The sequence below is a fragment of the Lonchura striata genome, chromosome Z, assembly GCF_050655825.1.
Source record: "Lonchura striata isolate lonStrDom1 chromosome Z, ASM5065582v1, whole genome shotgun sequence".
Taxonomy (NCBI): Eukaryota; Metazoa; Chordata; class Aves; order Passeriformes; family Estrildidae; genus Lonchura; species Lonchura striata.
The window spans coordinates 69,178,953-69,202,743 of record NC_140740.1 but is presented as its reverse complement, the minus strand read 5'-3'; the positions used below and the strand labels follow the sequence as shown (position 1 = coordinate 69,202,743).

The window sequence follows — 23,791 nt, the reverse complement described above, 5'->3', positions numbered from 1 at the left end:
ACCTAATTGTTCAAGAGTAGCAAGAAATACAAAAACCTTTTTTCCAAAAGCTTTTTAGAATTTTCTTAAAAAAAAAAAAAGTATTTTCTTCACAATATCAAGCTAATATTCCTCATGGAATGAAATTATGCAAAACCTGACTCCAGTGGAATAAAACAAGCTATATAAGCATACAACTAAAGAAAATTTAAAGAGGAAAATAAGCATTATTTCAAAACACCCTTGAAAGAGATTATTTATTTCCAAAAGCAATAAAATCCCTAGTTTTTTAAAATTCATAATTTTGGTTTGTATTTATTTACGACCAGTTTAAATATAACCTACCTGCAATTAAAATAGTTTGACCATGATATCATAACCAGTTGTAATGGAAATAATTTTGTGTTGAAAATTGGGGATTACTGTCAACTTCAGGTAGAAAATAAACATCAGGAAGAGACAAATACCTGAATAATGAAAGAAACTTACTTTGTTTAAATATTTTTATGGTTAAAGCATCCTGCTGGTTTGTTTTACATAGTGTATGAAATGCATTAGGTTTTCTAAACTAAACTTTATAATTGTCTCACATGAGACACTATGCTACTTTAAATTTTAAACATGTTTTTCATCATATTTTTAAAGCACTGTACACATTTTTTATTTCAAGGAAAGAGTAAAGGAGTTAAATTTTTAATTGATTTTTCTGTATAAGCCCCCAAAATTATTGCTAATTAGTATTTCTAAAGAGCTCCTGCAAAACTTAATTTTATCTAGAACGACCTAGTTAGTTTGTCCTTGAATAATTTTTATTTCTTCAAGAACACTACTTTTCTCTTTCTAGACATATCACTGCTATTTAAATAACAAGCAAAATGAAACTGATACTTATTACATGTCCTGGGTTGTAAGATAAGCTTGTATTCTATTTGCCATCTGTTGAAGGTTGGGCAGGTTTGTTATCTTTTCCAAGAACCGGTTTTGCTCCTAAGAGGTAATGGTTTGTTAATGGGCCATTGACTGATTCAATGCAGGGCTGGTAATGTAACACCATCCCATTGTGAGATGTTCCACCCAGAGGGGGAAGCCAAGCACTCTTTTATTGGATATAAGGGGGTACCTTTTTGGGGACAGAGCAGCTCTTTACTTTGGGGGATTGCCAGAGAAGCAGCTCTTTTCGGCGGCACTCGCAGCGAAGCAGCCGGAGTGCGCTGAGGCGACGGCGGCGGAGCTCGGAGGCAACCCCGGCGCAGAGGAAGACCGGCCCCACTGACACCAGATCTTCAGAGGAAAACTATACCCTTCAAAAGATCACCACTGCAGCTGCAATTCATCAGTCACTGCAAGAGGAGTAATCATCCCAATCGGACTGCTACTAACACCCCGAATCCTCAGGTTGTGGACTTTTTCACTAGTTTTGTTTGTACCGACTGCATTTGCCTTTTTAAATTGTTATCTAGTTTTCTCCTAGTAAAGAATTGTTACTCCCATTCCCATATCTTTGCCTGAGAGCCCTTTAATTTAAAGATCCTGGTAATTCAGAGGGAGCGGGGTTTGCCTTCTCCATTGCACAGGAGGCTTTGCCCTCTTTCACAGACTCCTGTCTTCTCAAACCAAGACAGATTTTGGCGCATCAATGTGGGGCCTGAGGGCATTGAGAGGGAAAAAGGATTAACAGTTCTTAAGTAATTTGGTTTTGGTTTTTTTGTTGTTGTTGTGTGTAGAAACATCTTAAGCATCACCATGTGGTCTAGTTTACCTTGTTTTGGGTGGCATGTGATCGTAGCTATACTTTTCCCATTTGCAGACCCTTATCTAAAAATGGGTCCTATAACTAAGGCTACGGTGTCTGTTATCAAGTTTGGCTTCTGGGTTAATTGGGTGAGGAATTCATGGATCTTTAATTTCCTCTGGAAGGCAGGTACATGGATTCATAGCTATCACACACTAACTGTATGTTTTTGGGGTTACTTTAATAACAGTACATACTGCGAGGAAATAGCACCTGGGGAAACTTTCTCCCAACCTTTTAACCATTTTTTTGGGTCTGCTCCACCAGTTCTCAAAGGGTTAAGATCCTTTCTAGGTGCTAATGATACCATACAATGGGTAGTGTTGCTGATAGTCCTGTTATATTTAGCATTCAGAGATAAGGGAAGATTAACCTGGATAACTACCCTCACACCTACACCACAGACTCGAGATGCTGCTGCTCCAGAGCCTGACCCTGCCCCACAGCCCACCTCAGAAATGAACCGCCCAGATTGGGTGAGGGTTCTGGTTAAGGAGATACGAGAGATGCTGAAGGAGTGCATTTCCCCAGCTGGTGAGAAACCGGCCCTTTGCCTTGAGGAGGGACAGTCTAATAGTACAGCTGTGGAACCCACAAATGTTACAACTGTCCAGGTTCCAGCTGAACCACAAAGGCAGTCACGGTCAGCAGCAGTTGCCCCGGTAGAAACAAGGAAGTCTAAGGTGAAAGCAGAGCACCCTGCAGATAGGGACAGGAATGGAGGAACCTCACAACCCACAGGGGACCCAGAGATTGCTATCATCACCGAGTCCCTGACGTACGAAAGTTTTCGTAATCTGCATAAAGACATTGTGCGACGAGGGCATGAGGCTTATGCTACCTGGCTACTCCGGGTTTGGGATCTTATGGGTACAGGCGTGCAGCTGGACGGTGGTGAGGCAAGGAACTTGGGACCCTTGACCCAGGACTCGAGTATAAATCAGGTTTTTGTAAGGGAACCAGGGTCCCTTTCTCTCTGGGAGCGGCTCTTAATGAGTGTCAGGGAGAGGTTTGTCCACAGAGAGAGAATGCAGGAGCACCATCATAGAATGTGCTGGAAGACCCTCGAGGAAGGGATCCAACAGCTGAGGGAAGTGGCAGTATTGGAGGTACTCTTTGGGAGGGATGGACGACACAATAATGACCCTGACAAGGTCAGGTGTACGGGACAAATGCTGTAGAGTCTGGCAAATCTTGGGCCATCTCAATACGCCACCTTCATTGCAACAATCAATGCTGACACCCACCGGGAGACAATAGGTTCTGTTGCCAACAAACTTAGGAATTATGAGAGTATGATTAATGGCCCAATGCAGGCTCATATCTCAGCTGTGATTAAGGAGTTTAAAGAGGAGATGAGGGAGGAGAAAAGGAAGGTTAATACAGCACCCGTGAGAGTCACAGGCCCCAGAATCAGTGCCCAACAATCCCCAGCTAGAGAGAGAGGGTACACCCCAAGGGCTAATCTGTGGTTCTTCCTGCGTGACCATGGGGAAGACATGGGGAGGTGGGATGGGAAACCCACTTCTGTCCTGGCAGCACGGGTCCGTCAACTCAAGGAGGGAAACTCTAACCGGGGGAGTTCCACCAAAGTGAAGGTAGCCTCAACCTCCCATGACCAAGCTTGTGGGTACGATCTGTCAGACCCCCTTGAAGGGACCTCTAGTATGTATGCCCAGGAAAGGAATGATAACCAGTGTTAGAGGGGCCCTGTCTCTAGCCAGGGAGAGGCACGGGAAAACCGGATCTTCTGGACAGTGTGGATCCGATGGCCTGGCACATCAGAGCCACAAAAATATGATGCTTTAGTTGATACTGGTGCACAGTGTACTCTGATACCATCGGGACATGTGGGGGCAGAGCCTGTTTCCATTGCTGGTGTGACAGGGGGATCACAACAATTGACTCTGGTGGAAGCTGAGGTGAGCCTGACTGGGAAGGAGTGGAAGAAACACCCTATAGTGACTGGCCCAGATGCTCCGTGTATCCTAGGCATAGACTTCCTCTGGAACGGCTATTACAAAGACCCAAAGGGACTCAGGTGGGCTTTTGGAATAGCCGCTGTAGAGGCAGAAGACATTAGGCAATTGAACGCCTTGCCTGGACTGTCAGAAAACCCCTCTGCAGTAGGACTCCTAAGGGTGGAAGAACAACGCGTGCCAATTGCGACCGACAGTGCACCGTCGGCAGTATCGGACGGATCGAGATGCCGTGATCCCCATCCACAAAATGATTCGGGAGCTGGAGAGCCAAGGGGTGGTCCGCAAAACCCACTCACCCTTCAACAGCCCCATCTGGCCTGTGCGCAAATCTGACAAAGAATGGAGATTGACTGTGGACTATCGTGGCTTAAATGAAGTGACTCCACCGCTGAGCGCTGCTGTACCGGATATGCTGGAACTCCAGTACGAGCTGGAGTCCAAGGCAGTGAAGTGGTATGCCACCATTGATATTGCTAATGCGTTTTTCTCCATTCCTCTGGCAGCAGAATGCAGGCCTCAGTTCGCTTTCACCTGGAGGGGCATGCAGTACACCTGGAAGCGACTGCCCCAGGGGTGGAAACACAGCCCCACCATCTGCCATGGACTGATCCAGGCTGCACTAGAAAAGGGTGAGGCTCCAGAACACCTGCAATACATTGATGACATCATTGTGTGGGGGAGCACAGCGGCAGAAGTGTTTGAAAAAGGTGAGAGGATCATCCAGATACTACTAGAAGCTGGCTTCGCCATCAAGAAGAGCAAAGTCAAGGGACCTGCCCGAGAGATCCAGTTCCTGGGAGTGAAATGGCAGGATGGACGGCGCCAGATTCCCACTGAGGTCATCAACAAGATCACAGCTATGTCCTCACCAACCAGCAAAAAGGAAACACAAGCTTTCCTGGGTGCCATAGGTTTCTGGAGAATGCACATTCCTGAGTATAGCCAAATTGTGAGCCCTCTTTATCTGGTTACCCGAAAGAAGAATGATTTCCACTGGGGCCCTGAGCACCAACAAGCCTTCACCCAGATCAAGCAGGAGATCGCTCATGCTGTAGCCCTTGGCCCAGTCAAGACGGGACCAGAGGTCAAGAATGTGCTCTACTCTGCAGCCGGGAACCATGGGTTGTCCTGGAGCCTTTGGCAGAAAGTTCCTGGGGAGACTCGAGGCCGACCACTGGGATTCTGGAGCCGAAGTTACAGAGGGTCTGAAGCCAGCTACACTCCCACAGAAAAGGAAATCTTGGCTGCCTTTGAAGGAGTTCAAGCCGCCTCGGAGGTAATTGGCACAGAAGCACAACTCCTCCTGGCACCCCGACTACTGGTGCTGGGGTGGATGTTTAAAGGAAAGGTTCCTACTACCCACCATGCCACTGACGCCACATGGAGCAAATGGATTGCCCTCATCACTCAGCGCGCCCGTATTGGAAACCTGAATCGCCCTGGGATTTTGGAGATAATTATGAACTGGCCAGAAGGTGAAAACTTTGGTCTCACTGATGATGAGGAGCAGGTACAAGTGACAAGGGCTGAAGAAGCTCCACCATACAACCAACTACCAGCAGAAGAGACCTGCTACGCTCTTTTCACTGATGGCTCCTGTTGCATTGTAGGGATGAACCGGAAGTGGAAAGCAGCCGTATGGAGCCCCACACGCCAAGTTGCACAAGCTACTGAAGGAGAAGGTGGATCGAGCCAACTCGCCGAACTCAAGGCCGTTCAGCTGGCTCTGGACATTGCTGAAAGGGAGAAGTGGCCAAAGCTCTACCTTTATATTGATTCATGGATGGTAGCCAATGCTCTGTGGGGCTGGCTGGGAAGGTGGAGGAAGGCCAACTGGCAACGTAGAGGAAAGCCAATCTGGGCTGCTGATATATGGAAAGACATTGCCTCTCGGGTGGAAAAGCTGACGGTGAAAGTCCGTCATGTAGATGCCCATGTCCCCAAAAGTCGGGCTAATAAGGAGCACTGAAACAACAAGCAGGTAGATCAGGCAGCAAAAATAGAGGTGTCAAAGATAGACTTAGATTGGCACCATAAGGGGGAGTTGTTCCTGGCTCGATGGGCTCATGATGCCTCAGGTCATCAGGGCAGAGATGCCACCTACAAGTGGGCACGAGACCGAGGGGTGGATCTAACCATGGACAGTGTTTCTCAGGTTATCCATGACTGTGAGACGTGTGCTGCCATCAAACAGGCCAAGAGAGTGAAGCCCCTATGGTATGGTGGGCGGTGGTCCAAGTACAAGTATGGGGAGGCCTGGCAGATTGACTATATCACACTGCCCCAGACACACCAAGGCAAGCGCTACGTGCTGACCATGGTGGAAGCCACCACTGGATGGCTGGAGACTTTCCCTGTACCTCATGCCACTGCCTGGAACACCATCTTAGGCTTGGAAAAGCAAGTCCTGTGGAGACATGACACCCCTGAGAGAATTGAGTCTGACAACGGCACCCATTTCAAGAACAGCCTTATCAACACCTGGGCCAGAGAACATGGTATCGAATGGATATATCATATTCCCTATCATGCTCCAGCTGCCGGCAAAGTTGAACGGTGCAACGGACTCCTTAAGACTACCCTAAAGGCACTTGGTGGGGGAACATTTAGAAACTGGGAAATTAACCTGGCAAAAGCAACCTGGATGGTCAACACCCAGGGGTCTGTCAATCGAGCTGGCCCTGCCCAGTCAGAACCCTTACACGCAGTAGATGGAGATAAGGTCCCTGTAGTACATATGAAAAGTATTTTAGGGAAAACTGTTTGGATTAATCCCACCTCAGGCAAAGACTAACCCATTCGTGGGATTGTCTTTGCTCAAGGACCTGGTTACACTTGGTGGGTAATGCAGAAAGATGGGGAGACCCGCTGTGTACCACAGGGAAATTTGGTCTTAAGTGAGAACTGGGTATAAGATTTCATGGTGTGCAGATGGAAATAGAATAAGGGGTGGATAATGTCCTGGGTTGTAAGATAAGCTTGTATTCTATTTGCCATCTCTTGAAGGTTGGGCAGGTTTTGTTATCTTTTCCAAGAACCGGTTTTGCTCCTAAGAGGTAATGGTTTGTTAATGGGCCATTGACTGATTCAATGCAGGGCTGGTAACGTAACACCATCCTATTGTGAGATGTTCCACCCAGAGGGGGAAGCCAAGCACTCTTTTATTGGATATAAGGGGGTACCTTTTTGGGGACAGAGCAGCTCTTTACTTTGGGGGATTGCCAGAGAAGCAGCTCTCTTCGGCGGCACTCGCAGCGAAGCAGCCGGAGCGCGCTGAGGCGACGGCGGCGGAGCTGGGAGGCAACCCCGGCGCAGAGGAAGACCGGCCCCACTGCCACCAGATCTTCAGAGAAAACTATACCCTTCTAAAGATCACCACTGCAGCTGCAATTCATCAGTCACTGCAAGAGGAGCAATCACCCAGCAGGATTGCTACTGGCACCCCGAATCCTCAGGTTGTGGACTTTTTCACTAGTTTTGTTTGTACTGACTGCATTTGCCTTTTTAAATTGTTATCTAGTTTTTTTCCTAGTAAAGAATTGTTACTCCCATTCCCATATCTTTGCCTGAGAGCCCTTTAATTTAAAGATCCTGGTAATTCAGAGGGAGCGGGGTTTGCCTTCTCCATTGCACAGGAGGCTTTACCCTCTTGCACAGACTCCTGTCTTGTCGAACCAAGACATTACAGTATAGAATCCTTGAATTATTAATGTTGGTAAAGATCTCCAAGATCATTGAGTCCAACATTTGACCAACCACCAGCACTCTAATCATAGCACTAAATGTCACACCCAGCTGTTTCTTGAACACTTTGAGTCATGGTGAATCCACCACTTCCCTCTGTTCCAATGCTTTCAGCAAAAAATTCCTTCCAATGTCCAAGCTGAACCTCCCTTGGCACAGCTTGAGGTCATTTCCTCTTCTCCTGTCACTTATTGCTCAGGAGAGGAGGCCAAACCCCACCTGGCTATCCCTCCTGTCAGGCAGTAATTTGACTACCTAAACTGTGTCTGTGAAATGCCTTGGCAAAAAAAACATTCAGTATCAGACCAAAACATTGCATCCTAATATGTAATACCAGTTTTCTTTTATTTGATTAATTATATAAGCATAAACAAATGCTGTTATCCCAATGAAGCATTCCCAACACAAAGGAAGAAGATAATACCCCAGTCTAAGTCTTGACTAGCAGAATTTCAAATTCCTGCACTATGTCTTTAAAATTCTTTACCATAACTATACTGCTGGCTCAGATACTACCCTAGGTGGAACTAAGATCCAAACAACCAAGATGAATGCAAATATATGTGATACTAATAAGACATTTTTTCACTGTTCACTGACTACACTAATTGTTTCTTAATAAATGGAGCACATCCTATGTAAGTAAAGTTAGAAAATCCCAATAAATGATGTTTGTAATATTATAAAGATGAAACCATTATAAGGAAAAAAAACAAAAACCATAGTTTTGCTGGAAAAAAAATTGATTTTTCCACAAGACACTATTATCTACAATGATGTAACAGTTAAGTGCAGCTGTTTCTTCAATAGAGATTAATTCAGAGGATTATCTGTTCTTCCTGAACCGATATATATTTTATATGTGGTTCTACTATACAATATTTACTATGTTTTACTATCCAATATTTATGTTGTTGCAGCTTGAGATACAAAAAGAGAAATACAAGATATTCAGTAAATTGTATTCCCATTACAAATTTAACCAATTCTGAAAAGCTACAAAAGAAAAGTCAAAATGCATCTTCATGTTTTCCAATACTCAGTTTTAAATTCAAAGACTGGCTTTACAGAAATAAATTTACAGAATTTTACAGAAAGAAATCTGATGAGAGAAAACATTAAATTATATAAAATTTCTTGTAACATTTGTTAACCAGTGCATATATACATATTCACAGTAAATCATGCAGAATCTGATAGTGTAAATTTTGTGTTGTAGTGACAGATTCTCATGCAAAAATAGTGTGAATCTGAATCCACTTCCTTAAGGGTGCTAAGTTTTATGTACAAACCTCAGAAAAGAAATGTTAAATTATTACAAGTCTCAGAAATCTGCTTTGGAGGAATATATTTTCTGTTCTACCATATAGGAGGAAATTACAAGTACATCATAGAATAGGCAGAACATTACTGGTTTTATTCAGTTTATCTCCATGACCACTTTTTATTTTTAAATTCTGAAGTCTCAGATAAGAAGGAGATACAATATGAAGGTCAGTATCTTATAAACACAGATTTTTGCTTAGCAGCTGTCAAGTCCATATGGACCCTTACATTATATAAAAATCCCACTGAAATTGCCAAAGTCAGCAAAAGCTTCCCAATAATCAGCTGGGGTCAATCCTGACTTTAAATTAGAGAACACAAAATAACTGTATGACATTAATTATATGATATTTGATTTTAAGTAAATCAACATTTGTTTAGGCTTTGGGATTGCAAGCTAACAAAAAATTAATAAAGGATTATGAAAAATTTATTTTGAAGTAGAAATTAACCTCTTTTAGGAGCCATAGCGCTATCTTGTGTTAACACGTTACACGGCATATGAATTTTAAGTTTATTTGAATCTTGCCAATAATCCATGAGGCTTGGCCCCTGTTGTCCCATAAAAGATGGTATTCATGGTAAATATGTGAGAGAAGTACAATGGAAGAAATCTCTATTGCTCTGCGGAGATGCTGTAAGGGCTGGGATAGGAGATGCCCTGAAGAAGACACTAAGGAATAGTGTCTGAAAACTTGTAGAAGTAGGAACTTGTCTAGTTGATGGCACTGAGCCTTAGAAAACATAATATATCTAGAAGCTGTTCTACACTGGAGAATACACTGTTATGAAGAGACAAGGAGGTTTGTCTGTCTGAGGAGAAAGTGGAAACAGGAAAGAAGTGATATTCTCCTAAAAGGAAGAAACCAAGCTTGTGTTGACTTTTGATCAGAAATTCTGATCAAAAGTAATTAGATGGAATATGAGCAAGAATGGAAGGGGAATACATATTCAGGTGTTCCTTAGAAAATGAAAAGTTGTGTTTGTGTGTTGAAACAAGCAATTCTTTTGAAGTGGTAACTGAAGTAGGCTGTGCTAAAAAAATAATTTAGACATCCTTTTGAAATAGAAGTAACTTCCTGATAGAAGGAAGAGAAGCCAGAGTCTATCAGAAAACAATCAACATATATTTTACTTTATGGTATCACAAAGTTATCACTTACTATATACAATCAATACATCTTTGAAGAATTTAATCCATGCAATGCAAACAATTCCATAAAAAGTAAAGTAAAATAATTGACTGCCAATGAGAAAAGGACATTATTAAAAAAACCCCAAAAACAACCAAACCAAATCATCAGTGGTAATTGACAAAAACTCTTTGCTTCCCTAAACAGCAATTAATTGGGCAACTTGGCTGGTATCAATAAAGGTCAGTAGTTTTGTGCTGTGTGTTACACTTTGAACTTTTGAATATGAGAAGTATTTCTTTTTCCTTCTGTCTCACATACTCTAGCATTATTTGAAGTGATAATGACTGAACTGTTACCATCTGCACCTCTTTCTGCCTTGCAATCAGATTTAAAAAGATTGTTTAAAGGATATTAGTGAGAACTGCTGCTGAAGTAGAAGGTCCCAATCTCTGACCACAAATATACTCACTACTTCCTGTTGCTGGCACGAGAGCTTAAGTAGACATGTGGTGAGCTAGTTCAGGGAACAGATCCAATTGAGAACAGCAAAGAAAAATAAAACAATTAGTTTTCAGCTGAATCTATTTCCTGAGATAATCCTTGAACAGCTGCACATCTGCTAGTGCCAGGATTGGCACAAGAGAGACAACAGGAATGCACAGCCAAGACACAGAGATGACTTACAGTGATCATCAAACTACAGCTTTAGTCCACTGCCTAGCCTAGACCATGAAACCAAAAAGCAGTGCTTTTCACTAATTCTATTTCAAAATGGATGAATCTTGGACTAGATGGAAATGAAGTGCTATCTCTAAAGCTGTAATTTTAAAGATAAATGTTGAAACTTCTTGGGCAAAGCAATATGAATGAAGCTTGATGTTGACCCATAGTTGCCCATATTCTAATCTTGAATGTCTGACAATTCTGCTCCAGATGGTATGTTTTATAAAGACTTAAAAAAAAAAAAAAAAAAAAAGGGAAAAGAACCTCAAACAAATGAAGGAAAGACAGAATGTGAAAATTGTCCTGTTTAGGCAGACTAGAGAAACTTCTGTGGGGTCAGAAGATACTAAGAATTAAATGATATATCTTTCAATATTGGCTATAAATTATTAAAATTACACCCTCACTATTATTTTAATTACTTAATTAAGAAAGAGACAAAATACTTAAGTAAGAAAGAGATAATACAAAACAAAAATTCTAATTTATATTACAGCATAAGAAAACCACGCCACATCCCCACCATGTTCAAGATGTTGTACAGCTGAATTGTTTATTTGTAGAGAAATTATTCTATAGTATATGATTTGTAAATGGCTTGGGATTTTCTACACTGAAAAAACAATAAATTTGCCCATAATACAACAGCAAATGGTTTTGAAATTTGCACCAAATGTTATCTTTTATAATGGTGAACATTCTGCAACTTAAATTTCTGCCTGATTATTTACAGGCTACAATCTCCATAGTTAGGAGTATACACATAGAAATATTAGGAGATTCTCCCATATTTTTTTTTTGTGTGACAGAGCAATCCTAAGCTGTTCTTCATCAAATTTATTTCCAGGAATTGTTGAAACTGTATTTTCCTTTTAATATCTAATGAGATAATTTCTTAAAGCAGTCTTAAGGACTTTCTGAATACTACATTCAATTAAAAAATAAGCAATTGTAGTTCTTTATCATAGTACTTAGTATCAATTTTTAACATCTTCTGTCAAGACTTTTAAAATTCATAGGGTTTCCATGTACCCTGCAGTAATATGTTACTATGAAACTAAAATGTGAAAGTTATCTTGAGTGTTTTTTACTGCACTGCCAGTGTCCATATGAACCTTCAAATGCAACTAATGAGAGGTCCCTAAAAAATAAGAGCAACTCAGGCTTTTACTCCACCATCCTGAAAAAGTGTTGAAGGATTTTAAGCAAGGATTAGTGACACAACAGACCATAAAGAAAATACAGTGTCAGTGACCCCTCTGGGGGCTGTTAATCCTTGGATCACTGACATGATCACCTATAGCTGATCTGTAGAAGCACTTCTTTACTAATGGTGCAGTGTATACTTGATCCACATATTTTTGACATGGACAATATTTTGGCATTAAAGTAACAGCTATAATTTACCAGGTTTAATGGATGGCTCCCTTTTAACCACAAATTACTAACCTGAGAGGCTGTTACCCTCCACTATAGCAATACCTATAATACTCCAGGGGTTACAGACAAGGTGGCTGGTAAATGATTACTGTCTTCCAGTTAAATTCTTTCATACTCTTCTAGACCATCATTCACAATTTATCAAAGTGGTGTTGTTGACAGGAGGAAAATGCAATGTCCTGAAACTGCTACACTAGAAGAGACAACAAGCACTTGCAAACACTTTTATCTCATGTAAAAAACTAAAGCAGTGGACTGAACCTTCTTTGGAGCTTTTGCTGTATGTGTCCTGTCAACATTATACAGGAGATTTTTAAAACAATCTAAGGACCTTTAAACTGCAGGAAAGAGATATGTCTGTGTATATTAAAACAAGTCTGTGCTGTATCATTCACACATTACTTCATGTATGTGTCCATGGAATCTGCCTGACATGTATACTTATAAAAAGAGAACTGGATTTTATAAGCAAAAGAACCACCCCACCCATCCTTTTACACCATTTTTTATCATGGTTTTAATATCATATCATACAAACTGGGCACCATATCAGAGAGAAGTCTTGGAAACAGCAAGCATGACATTTAAAATTTGAATAGTAAAGAAGTGGGGAAAATTACCTCATACTCCTGTGAGAACTTCAAATTGTCATTTGCTTTCAATCTTTCAATGTGATCTGCAAGTTCCAAAATAGGTATTGGGGGATGACTGGCCATACCTGTTGAACAAGAAAGAAGAACAAAATTTAAAGTAAATTACAGTGATGGCATTGCTCTAAAATTTAGAAAATGCAGTAGTTACAATGTCTATAAATGTGTAAGGATGTCATATGTGAGAGAAGCAGGCAAATAGTTTGGTTACTCAAAGCAGGACATGCTCTGCATAGATGAGCTCTGAAGCCAAATTAAAAGAAGTCACCAAACATATTCCCAAAGCTAACATTCCTAGTGTTAAGGAAAGAGCTAGTGTTATATGAGTCAATGAGTTTAGCTAGGCATGGAAAAATGAAACAGTTAGACCTGATGTTGACCTCTGCTTTGAGTAATGACTCTTAATGTCATTTCAAACTCCTTCTACTGCAATGCATGAAATGAAAACTCTATTGAATTAGATGAGGAAATGTGAACTGAGAAACAGACACTGAAAGAGCCCTAAAGGGGAAACAATAGTGTTTTGACAGAAAACAAAGTGACTTATGCGTAATCAAGAAAAACAAACTTCAATAATGAAGGTTACCAAGGTAACCAGAGACACCTGAACCTGCAAAGGTAAAAAAAAAAAAAACAAACCTAAACCAACATAAAACTAACTTATAAAATAAAGCATAAAATAATGAAATTGAAAGATTTAATAATAATAATGCATCAAGGTATAGAGGACTGACTGTGTACTCTAAATTAGAAATACTTAAGTATTTTACAGAATTCTGAGGTGACTGACATGCAGCTATGAATGACTAGAACAACATGCATCACTGCTTTAAGACAACAGTCACTGAAGACAACATTGGACATAAGACAATTAGAACTCCAAAAATGTTTTCACTAGTAGCAGATTGTAGAGGCAGGGGTTGTACAGTTTGGCTGGACTCACATGCTGACTGCACTAGTGCCTTAAAATATGCTTAGTCTTTAACCCCATTTATCAACCTCTAAAAGTACCTACAATCTACTTCAGGTGTAAACATCTTTGTCCACTGATGAAGATACTAAGTGAAAAAGAAGAAGGGCTTGGAATTGGAAGTACAGATGGGTATGTCAGGGCGTACAGGGACAGCAAGGCAAAAACACAAAATAAAGCAAAACAAAACAAACCCAAAAAATAAAAATAAAAACCCAAAAAAGATAGAAAAGATGTGGGGTCAACTAGAACAATCTGCCAGCTTAAGATTTGACAGGCAAAATTTTGTGCACATATTTATTTCAAGCTATTAGTCTTCGTGAGCTTTCTCCAAAATGCTTGCATTCTTCTCTTCATATTTTAGACTATCACACCTAAAATGAAAGTGAGGTTTCAATAGCTATGGGAAGAAATCAGAGCTGGCAAGAAAAAGTTAAGCTAGTGAACCCCAGGATCTCTTGAAATTACAAAGGGAAAACACTGATGACTCAAGGGGGCTCAAGCTGGAAGGCATGTTGCACAATGCAGTTTGCTTTGTCACCGTGACTTTCAAGAGCATGCCTAAGACAGTTGACTTGCATTTCCTTTAAACATAGCTGAAAATGACCATGTGGCTACAACACAGTCACGCTATAGTATATGCTTTAATTATTTTAATTATTCTAATTTTATTTTTAATTCCTGTTTTCTTTTGGATTTTTTGACATTTCAAGCATCATAATAGACTCCAAAATAATGTCCAGCAGCACTGGCCCTAATTCTTCTGACCCTATATATATATTTCAGGGAATCTTCATAGCACATCTGTGATGTTAAGATATTAAGGCAAGTTGTCAGTCAACTATTCAGCAGAATATTCAGATCATTGGGGAGATTCCTTAAAAATTTAAATTAAAAAATTAGTCTCTAAGTTCTAATTTATTTGCTGCAGCTCTGCTTCTCTCCCATTTCTTACAAATTTTACTTAGGACTTGGCTACTCTCAAAATGAGTGTGGGTGACAGTCATCTAATAATTAGACGGATTGATCCAGATCAAGCACCCCTATGGAAAATATGTGGGTGAAAAGGCACAAGAGAACTCTAGATTGATCCAGAAATGGAGGTGGACTGATGTACATCTAAAACAGTGCTTGAACAGAGAAAATAATAGAGACAAAGATGTTTAGACCTTTTCGAGCGAATCGTGGGAGAGAGTTATTATCATATAAGGACTGAATGGTAGTTTGGCTAGAGAGGGAGGACACAGAGCCAATCAGGGAGGCGTAGGGGACTGAATTACTGCTCAAAGCTGTAAAAAGTAAAAGCCAATCGGAAATGGGAAACAAATTAGTAACAGCAGTAGACCATCATAATCAATCATCTTGTACATACAGGCACTTCAGACATGCACAAAACAGCGTCTGGTAACTCAACTAAGATATTTAAAGGTGCAATAACCCTACTGTAAATATACAGGTCATAAACCCAGTGAGTATGAGACTCACTCATCACACAGTGAACCTGACTAAATCATCAGCATCATGAACACAAATCATAATAATTAACTTACTGTGAAGGAATATTTTTCTAAAGATGATAAACACCCATTCTTTTTTTGAATTGTTTTTATTTATATGCTTCTCTATATGACACTTAACATTTCCAAAGGGAGATTTTACATTAAACAATTTGTGCAAATAACAAATTAGAAGGTAAATTTTTCTAAGGCAAAAGGAGGAGCTTCTTACAACTTCAGAAACTGACACATTTTAACTGACTTTAAACCCTTCCTCTACGTCTCATTTTCAGCAATTACATTTTGAATAACTTTCCTCAAATAATATTTGGCAGCTAACTTACAAAGTAATTGCATTTGTTCTATTTTCATACTTTAAATACATAAAATGGGTTCTACTGATATGATAGAAGTAGTTATTTTTTAAAAGAACTGCTGGAGGGCTTTTGTTATGCAATCAGTCTGTGAATCATAAAAGAATATGCTATGAATAAACATCCTAAGATGTCATCACACCTCATGCAAAAGCATGAGGCTTCAATTGAGCAGGTGTAGAACTTGACTCAAAAGATCCCAGTTAAAAAACAGCTAAACTCACTTCTTTTTGTGGTTACAAATAAGAAAATACACTTATTTGATGACACACTCCCACACCAATCAACACATGTCATGACAACACAAAAACTTAAAGACAAAATACAGTTAAATTACAACAGGTCCTGTGACATGCTAAAAAGTCAAAAGAAATAGCATGCTGAAACATGCTTTCAAATTCTCTTTTAAGTACAGTATCCCTTTTTTTTAAAAAAAAAAAAGAGATAAAACCATCTGAAAACTCAAAGGAAAGAACACCCTCAAAACCATCACATGCAAAACACAGTTAAAATTGTACCCATTAAAAATTTTATTTCCAGACTTGGTAGAAGATTACCAAATGTAATTGATCTTATGCAGACTAGTAGTAATCCCTTTACATTAATTAAATTACAATATATGGTTTGATTACAGTGTAGAATTATCCCCTGTTTAATCTGTGGTAATTACATGACTAAGAAACATGAAATACTATTTCTGCCACAATTTCAAGGAAAAAACTAAGAGAGCAAGGTCAGAAATCATCTATATCTTAACAGACATTAAACCTGTTAATTATATTCCTTTATCAAGTGGGTGTTTTAGGCTTGTCATTAGTGTGTTAAATTAGGATTTTGTTGTTGTCAGGGTTTTATGATAAAGGTTTTTAGAAACATTTATGACACATACATTTATTTACCAGTTTGGAACGGTAGGTTCACATACCCACAATAAACAAGAACAAAGTTACAAATTAAAGAGCAAATATGCTGATATCCAGACTATAACCTACATGAAACAGAAATGTGACACATAATTGTCACAGAAATTTCTTTAGGAAATGAGTGGTACTTTAGGTCCACATTGAATTAATTGTCTTTACAAACTTCTCATTTTTATTTAATAATATAGAAGACTCTTTTACATACTAATCTATGTTGATTAAGATATCCCTTTATAGTAAAGGAAGTAATAAGTAATAGTGGTTGTTGAGACTTATCAAAAGGATAGAAAAAACCACCTACTTTAAATTCTGACATGGAAAACAGAAAAAAGTAAAGATGACCCTTATTCAGTAGGAATTCAGCATTCATGAAAATTCATCAAGAATGCCTTTAGTACATGAAAATTACTGTTACTTTAAAATTTCATTTTCACAGAGACAAAGCTAGGCCAGAGCAAGAAATTACAAAGACAAATTTACAAGACAATGTCTAGAGAAATAGATCATTCTGCAACAGCTATTCTAAAATAATTGCAAATGCATATAGAACACTGCAAAATTATGCCACTTTTGTTCCAGAATATTTTACGTTCTTCAAAACTTAATCAATTATTCTGGAATGAAAACAGTTTATCTTTTTCTGCAACAAGACTGAGCTTTAACAAGAAGCCTTAGGATCTCATAGCAGAAGCACCACTTCTGAGTGATGTGTAAAAGTCACCTATAGTGAGAACAGGAGAAGCCTAATTTGAAGGTCTTGATCTAAAAATGTCAAATACAATAAGATGTCACAAAAACTATGGTCCAAAATCCAGGGGGAAAAAAAGGGATAACTCTTGTGAAGAGAAGAATTTTCAACTTCATCTCCTAGCTAAACGAATACTGGGTTCCTCCAGGTTTCAAAGCAAAATGGGATATCAGAGAAGTGCAGTTTTCATCAGTTTTCTCTCTTAGATGCCTCAATTCTCCATGTGAGACATGTGCATAAGAAGACATAAATGTAGAATGGCACACTATGAGAAAGCATTTCAGTCTGTTTTTTTGGAGACAAAGCACAGTACTTCCTTCAGCATTGTCATGATTCTCTTAAACAGATGTTGAGTGGACAAAAGGCGCAAAAAATTTCTGCTGTCTTGCAAAGCAGGTACCTAAATCCAGACGTCATTTTTTCCACCTTTTTTTTTTGTTTGCACACTTTTCCTCTGAAAATGTTTTATGCTTTTTCTTCTTTATCATGGAAATAAGTTTGTGGCAATTCCTTAGCAACTCAGGGAATAAGTGAGCACTTATCTAATTAAAAAAAAAGTCTTTAACTTAGAGCTGTAATGACTCTATTTATTTTTCTTGTATTTAAAAGCATCTTCTTTAGTTCATAAGATATAATGAGATAATTGTTTAATTGGCACCCAATTACAAAAATTACTTATAAGTGTGACACATTTTATAGTTAAATGAGGATAAAAAATCAGTCACTTTTGAGACATGACTCAATTTATTTCTCTGGCTGTTTGGCAGATTGAAGTCTGCCTGAGCCTTGTATCTCTTAGAACCCACTCAAACTACTTAATTTCAGTTAATTTTCCTCTGTACAACTGGGCTGCCTTATTTGATTAAACCTTTTGTGAGGCTTAATTATTAGCCCTTCTTTACCTTAACTCTACCATGTGGCATAGAGACCACTAAAATTTGTGCACCAGGTTAATGATTTTAATTCTGTGTTTCACAGGCAACTTGTAGAAAGGTAAGAATGTGATAGACTTTTCTTCAGCTATTCCAGTTATGGAAGAATAACAGAATTAAAAATGAAATCCTACTGAGAGATTGGGTATTTTCATGTTTACTCAAAGAGAACTTGGCACTGCTGTGACCCACTCACTGCCATATGGGCTTATCTAACACATACACATTTTTGGATAACACACACGGACCTGGGATCTTGGTCTCAGTTAGAGAACTGTGGGCTATTCCAAATGTCAAGGCAAAGTGTGAAATTTATCTATGGAGTTACTTCATCCAGTGAGGATGGAAGCCAGAAATAAATTTGATCCTTTCAGAACATGGTAAGCCAGGAAACTCTTTAGGTTAGAGCTCTTTAGATCTCCTTACATTATTGAAGAATGTAGACAATTAAAAATGAAAGGAAAGCGAGACATTTCCTGTGCTGGTAGTTTAGACTGTGAAATTTTATAACATCCTCATGTGGAACTGAAAATTTTATGACAAGTACAACATATTTGTACTGAAATGATTCTCTAAATATCACCAAAGATAAAATACTGCTATCTCATATTTTTGTCAAAAATCTATACCTAATCTTCTCTATTTGGAGTAATTTAAAATTGTGGTTAGAAATTCAAATTTCCTACTTTGAAATTCCTAAGTCCCAAGGACTTAGGTTTCAAATTATTTTGATATCTGTATCTGATCAGGTCTTTCCTTTTACAAAATATATGATTGATAGCAGTTTTGGAATGTAGCTGTTTAGAAATCTTCTAAAGTACTAAAGTTTATGACAATCCATAATTTTATAGGAGTGTCTCATTCACCTCTCCAAGGTGAATGAAAACTGCCAGTCCAGGTATGCCAATGTAAGTCAGAATTTTTTTCACTAACACTTCTGTACATTACGGATTCATTCAAAATTGTTTTCCTCTCTCACTGGAAGTAGTTAGTCTGCCTGGAAAGCTCCAAGCAAACTGTGGATGCTTTCATAATCTAAAGAAATAAATCATTAGAATAACAACTATGTCAAATCATCTTCCTTGATGCACTCGTGCTGAAAGTACATTCACCACTCTGTCCCTTGTTTTATCCGTAGGCAGTGTTGAGAAATGCCTCATTTTATGAGAGCAACAGCAGATTTCTCAGTAAAAGGAGTCCAATACATAACCATATCAGCCCTACCCCTTCCTCAGTTGCCCCCTTTGCAGTACCCCCCTACCTAGTTCTGCTACCTTACAGAAAATAAAACTCATACATTTGAAAATGAAAGAACAACAAACTCAACAAAGCTGATACCCTGAATGTATAGCCTTTCTGTAGTTTCTCTATGTTCATATTACAAAAATTTTTATTGCATATTATTTGATGGTGTGTTTCTGGTTGAGAGATGGATAAATATTCCAGTAGGCTCTAAACCCCTAAGTTAAAATCAGTCAGATTTTAATGACATGGTAGCCCTAATTGAATTTAGTTTAAGTGAAATTCTGCTTTTACTAACAAAAAACTGTACCTCGATTTCACTGTGACTGTTTACATATTAAGACCATGTTAATTAGCAAGTGTAACAGAGTAAGACAAATTTACTGGAGTAAGATTTTTCTCCTTGATATTTGGTTGTATGCTGAGTAGAATAATATCTTGACTTCTGTCTAGGGTTATTAAGGATAATAATAGGGAAAAAGAACACCATTTGATGTCTTGTATTTTTAATAGTAATTGTAATACTCCAGTCTGTAAAAAGGATTATAGCAAAGGAGTCCTAGTAGAAACAGATCACAGATGTTTTGCTCAAATAGCTTCACAGAAAACTGCAAACTTCACAGATAAACTATAGCCCTGCAAGAAAAAGTACACCTTAAATCCTCTCTAGTTCTTTTCAGATCAATGACGTGGAATTACAGTGTCTACAAGTGCCACAAATTTTGCCATTTCTTAAGAACTTTACCTTCCCAATGTAAACTAAAAATTAATAGCAATAAATTAATTTTATGTTAGCACTTGACAGCAGGGTTTTTTCCTCTCATGTTTCATTTTAATTATGATGAATACTAAATAGATAGGTAAGATTTTGCATCTAAATAAATGGAGTGCAAAAAATTAGGCTTATCTATCTAGTTATTATTCCATTATTTATTAGATGAAGAGGGAAACATAGTGACAATTGATGAGGTAAAGGCTGAGGTAATTAATGCCTTCTTTGCCTAAATTTTTAATAGCAATATCAACTGTTGTGTGGGTATCCAGACCCCTGAGGAAGACAAATATGGGGAGCAGATTTAAGTCACCTGATCCTGGAAGAAAATGGTTAGGAACATGCTACACCACTTAGACATGCACAACTGCATGAGACTGGATGGGATACACCCAAGGGTAGTAAGGGAATTGATTAAAGTACTCACTGAGCCTCCTTCCCTCATGTACCAGCAGTCTTGCCTAACAGGGATGTTCTTGTTGACTTGTTGAGGTTTCCAAATAGGACATCCATCAACAAGATGGGCAGGAAGGAGGATGCAGGAAACTACAGGCCTGTCAACCTGGCCTTGATGCCAGGGAAGGTCACTGAGCAGATCAGCAATAGTGTGGCCAGCAGGAGCAGGGCAGGGATTGTCCCCTGTACTCAGCACTGGTGAGGCCAAACCTCAAATCCTGTGTTCAGTTCTGGAGCACTCACTCCAAGAATTACACTGAAGTGCTGGAGCATGTCCAGAGAAAGGCAATGCAGCTGGGGAAGTGTCAGGACCGTAAGTTCTATGAGAAACAGCTGAGGGAGCTGGGGGTGTTTAGCCTGGAGAAAAGGAGGCTGAGAGGGGACTCTGTCCTCTACACAACTGCCTGAAAGAAGCTAGGTGGGGGCACTGTCTTTTTCCAAGGTGACAAGTCATACAGGAAAAGGAAAAGGCCTCAAGGTACGCTGGGGAGGTTCAGATTAGATAATAGGAAGAAATTATTCATGATGAAAGCGTCATCAGGCATTGAAACAGGCTTCACAGGAAAGTGATGGAATCACTGGCCCTGGAGTGTTCAGAACACATGTGGGTGTTGTACTTCGGGACATGGTTCATTGTTGAATATAAGGTGCTTGATTAATGGTTGGAGTTAATGATTTTAGGTTGGAGTTAATGATTTTTGTCTTGTAAAAAAAAAAATCTGTGATTCTAGTCAGCCATTTACTCTACTCATTATATATCTGTATACAAACAATTACTTCTTTTAGGCATAAACTAGACTTTAAGAACAATATTTGTTTTTGCATGTTTCCAAGATTTGTATATATGTTTCACTGTAAAACCCTTCAAAATTTTTACAAAAGTGCTGAGGAACAGATGAAAACTTCACCCAGAAAGAATGAGCCACCACTGAAATTATAGCCTCGGAAGGACACTGAATAAAGCCTTTCAATTACTTATATTTACTGTGTTTAAGTTCCTATGCTAAACAGGTCCCAGAGCATGTCAACAAGATTCCTACACTAAGATGAAATTAAATTAGAAGATGTGCTCCTGAAATACACTTGATTTGCTCCAGCTGCTAGGAGCAGTGTACTGGAACAGACTGAAAAAGCAAGGCTGGAGCAATACTGAAGCCTCCAGATTCTTCCCTTTCTACTTCTGCCATGTGCATGAAGTGTGGGTCTTTAGCCACATTCATTAGTCTGCAGACACACTCCTTCTAGGGCAACAACATCTCAATACAGTCATTATTTAGAAGATCAGGATTGAGATTTGCATGTTCACTTAACCCTTTAATAGTATTTATTGTGTCAACTTCAGCAGCTAATTCTCAGGATCTCAAGCACATAATTTCCTGCTTTTATGGACTTGGATTGACTACTTTTTTTTACTTACTATAGTAAGCTTGACAAAAGCATGAGGATCAGGAAGATTTAGCATCTTATTAGCATCAGACTCCATGAAAATATATTATAGTACAAAACAAGTCTACTGGGACATAATCAAAACAAAGCCAATTTAAGTAAAAAGCTGAGTCCTGCAAAGGTGTTAAAAATACTATTTTAAATATTTCTCTCTTTGTGCTTCTTGACTATCAGATTAAACAGCTTTAATAAAACAGTGATTAATGAAAAAAACTTTAATAAACTATTTGAGAGTGTGTTCCTTCTGACCTCAAAACTACTGACGTATTAATATCCTCCTTGACCATACCATACAGCCTTGTTTTCAACATCAAGAGAATTTATCCAGTTATGTATTTCTCTTCTGTATTGTACATTTGCAAAACAGTGGAATTCACAGTGATATTAATATTACCTGATAATGCATTAGATAAAAGGGAAGCTTATTTATAAAGAAGTGTCCATAAACATATCATTAATAAACAGAGGGATGTACATTCCCAGTAATATTTTCTATCATTGTTAGGATTAAGCTGGAATTTCAGCAGATAAAGAACACTCATACAGCATATGTGTCTTTCGGCTTCTTTTTTTTACAAAACTTCAAATGTTTTTTGAAGCAGGCTTTTCTTTTAAATAAAGAAATTACTTAATTATTTTAAAAGCTAATGAAGAAACATATTTTGCAGCAAAAACAAAAACAAAACCCACCCCCCAAAACCCTTGTTTCGAATACATATTTTCAAACAATCCATGTTTCTTTTCTGTTATAGCATCAGCAATCAGCCTGTGATCACAGAGTTCTCAGTGTGATATTGTCACTTACCCGGAGTTTGGAAGTTAAGGCGTCGCAGCTCCACTGGATCTGTGGGATGGTGAGAGGGGACCTCCTTGCTGTTGGGTATGCTGCTCTTTCTAGAATCAGATTCTGCCCTCTTCCTGCATGGAGAAGGTGAATACACATAAACAGAAGATAGACATGTTAGCTTGACAAAGGTACCTGAATGTTTGGCATTATATGCTAAAGGCAAGATGTTTATTTCTGAAAAAGTATTTGATGCAGTGCAAAGGTAATATAGATATGTGTAGTGGGTTGGGTACCTACAATTTGCAGTGGTAAAATGGTCAGAGAGAAATTAGCTGCATTATGCTGTAAATTGCTCTTCCAGAACATTCTTCTGGTCATCCTAATACTTTACTTTTATAATGCTAAACCTATAAAAATTCAGGCAATTCTCTTATTTGAAATGCTACCTAGCTATACCTTTATAAAAAAAGCAGCCAACGCTTGAGCTAGACCACCCCAAGTTATTGGCACTAAATATTTCTTATCTTATACACAGAGTTCTGCATTGCTATAAAAAAATAATATGCATTCTTTAGGTATTTTTAATATGAGAAAAAACAGTACAGAAGACACCTATTCGAGAAGACATCTATTCTTTTCACTTTCTAGGACATAAGAATGTGCTCTGTTTCCTCTCATCTCTGTAACAGCTGAAATATGCAATCTTCATATGTCTTATCAGGTCTACATATATTCAAGGCTTAGATCTGTATGAATATTTATAATCAAATTAATACTTCCACTGCAAATGAAGGAAAATAAAACAAACAAACAAACAAAAAGACAGAATGAAAGAGAAAAAAGAGAAAGAAAGTTGTCTATGTTTCCCTTTCT

At 38.7% G+C, this 23,791-nt stretch overlaps 1 protein-coding gene across 34 annotated transcripts in view; it reads right to left on the bottom strand.

The window, feature by feature from the left end:
• The window catches only part of PTPRD (protein tyrosine phosphatase receptor type D), a 1,154,377-nt gene that overhangs the window by 72,266 nt on the left and 1,058,320 nt on the right, over positions 1–23,791 (bottom strand). For 26 of the 34 annotated variants that reach the window (XM_085567659.1, XM_085567666.1, XM_085567665.1 and 23 more), the window contains 3 exons: positions 22,937–23,049; positions 14,912–15,031; positions 12,743–12,840 (listed from right to left, as the gene is read on the bottom strand). In XM_085567659.1, coding sequence (XP_085423785.1) covers positions 12,743–12,840; positions 14,912–15,031; positions 22,937–23,049 — 331 coding nt within the window. The remainder of the gene's footprint in view (positions 1–12,742; positions 12,841–14,911; positions 15,032–22,936; positions 23,050–23,791) is intronic. The other 8 variants (XM_085567682.1, XM_085567683.1, XM_085567684.1 and 5 more) reach the window with 1 other exon arrangement.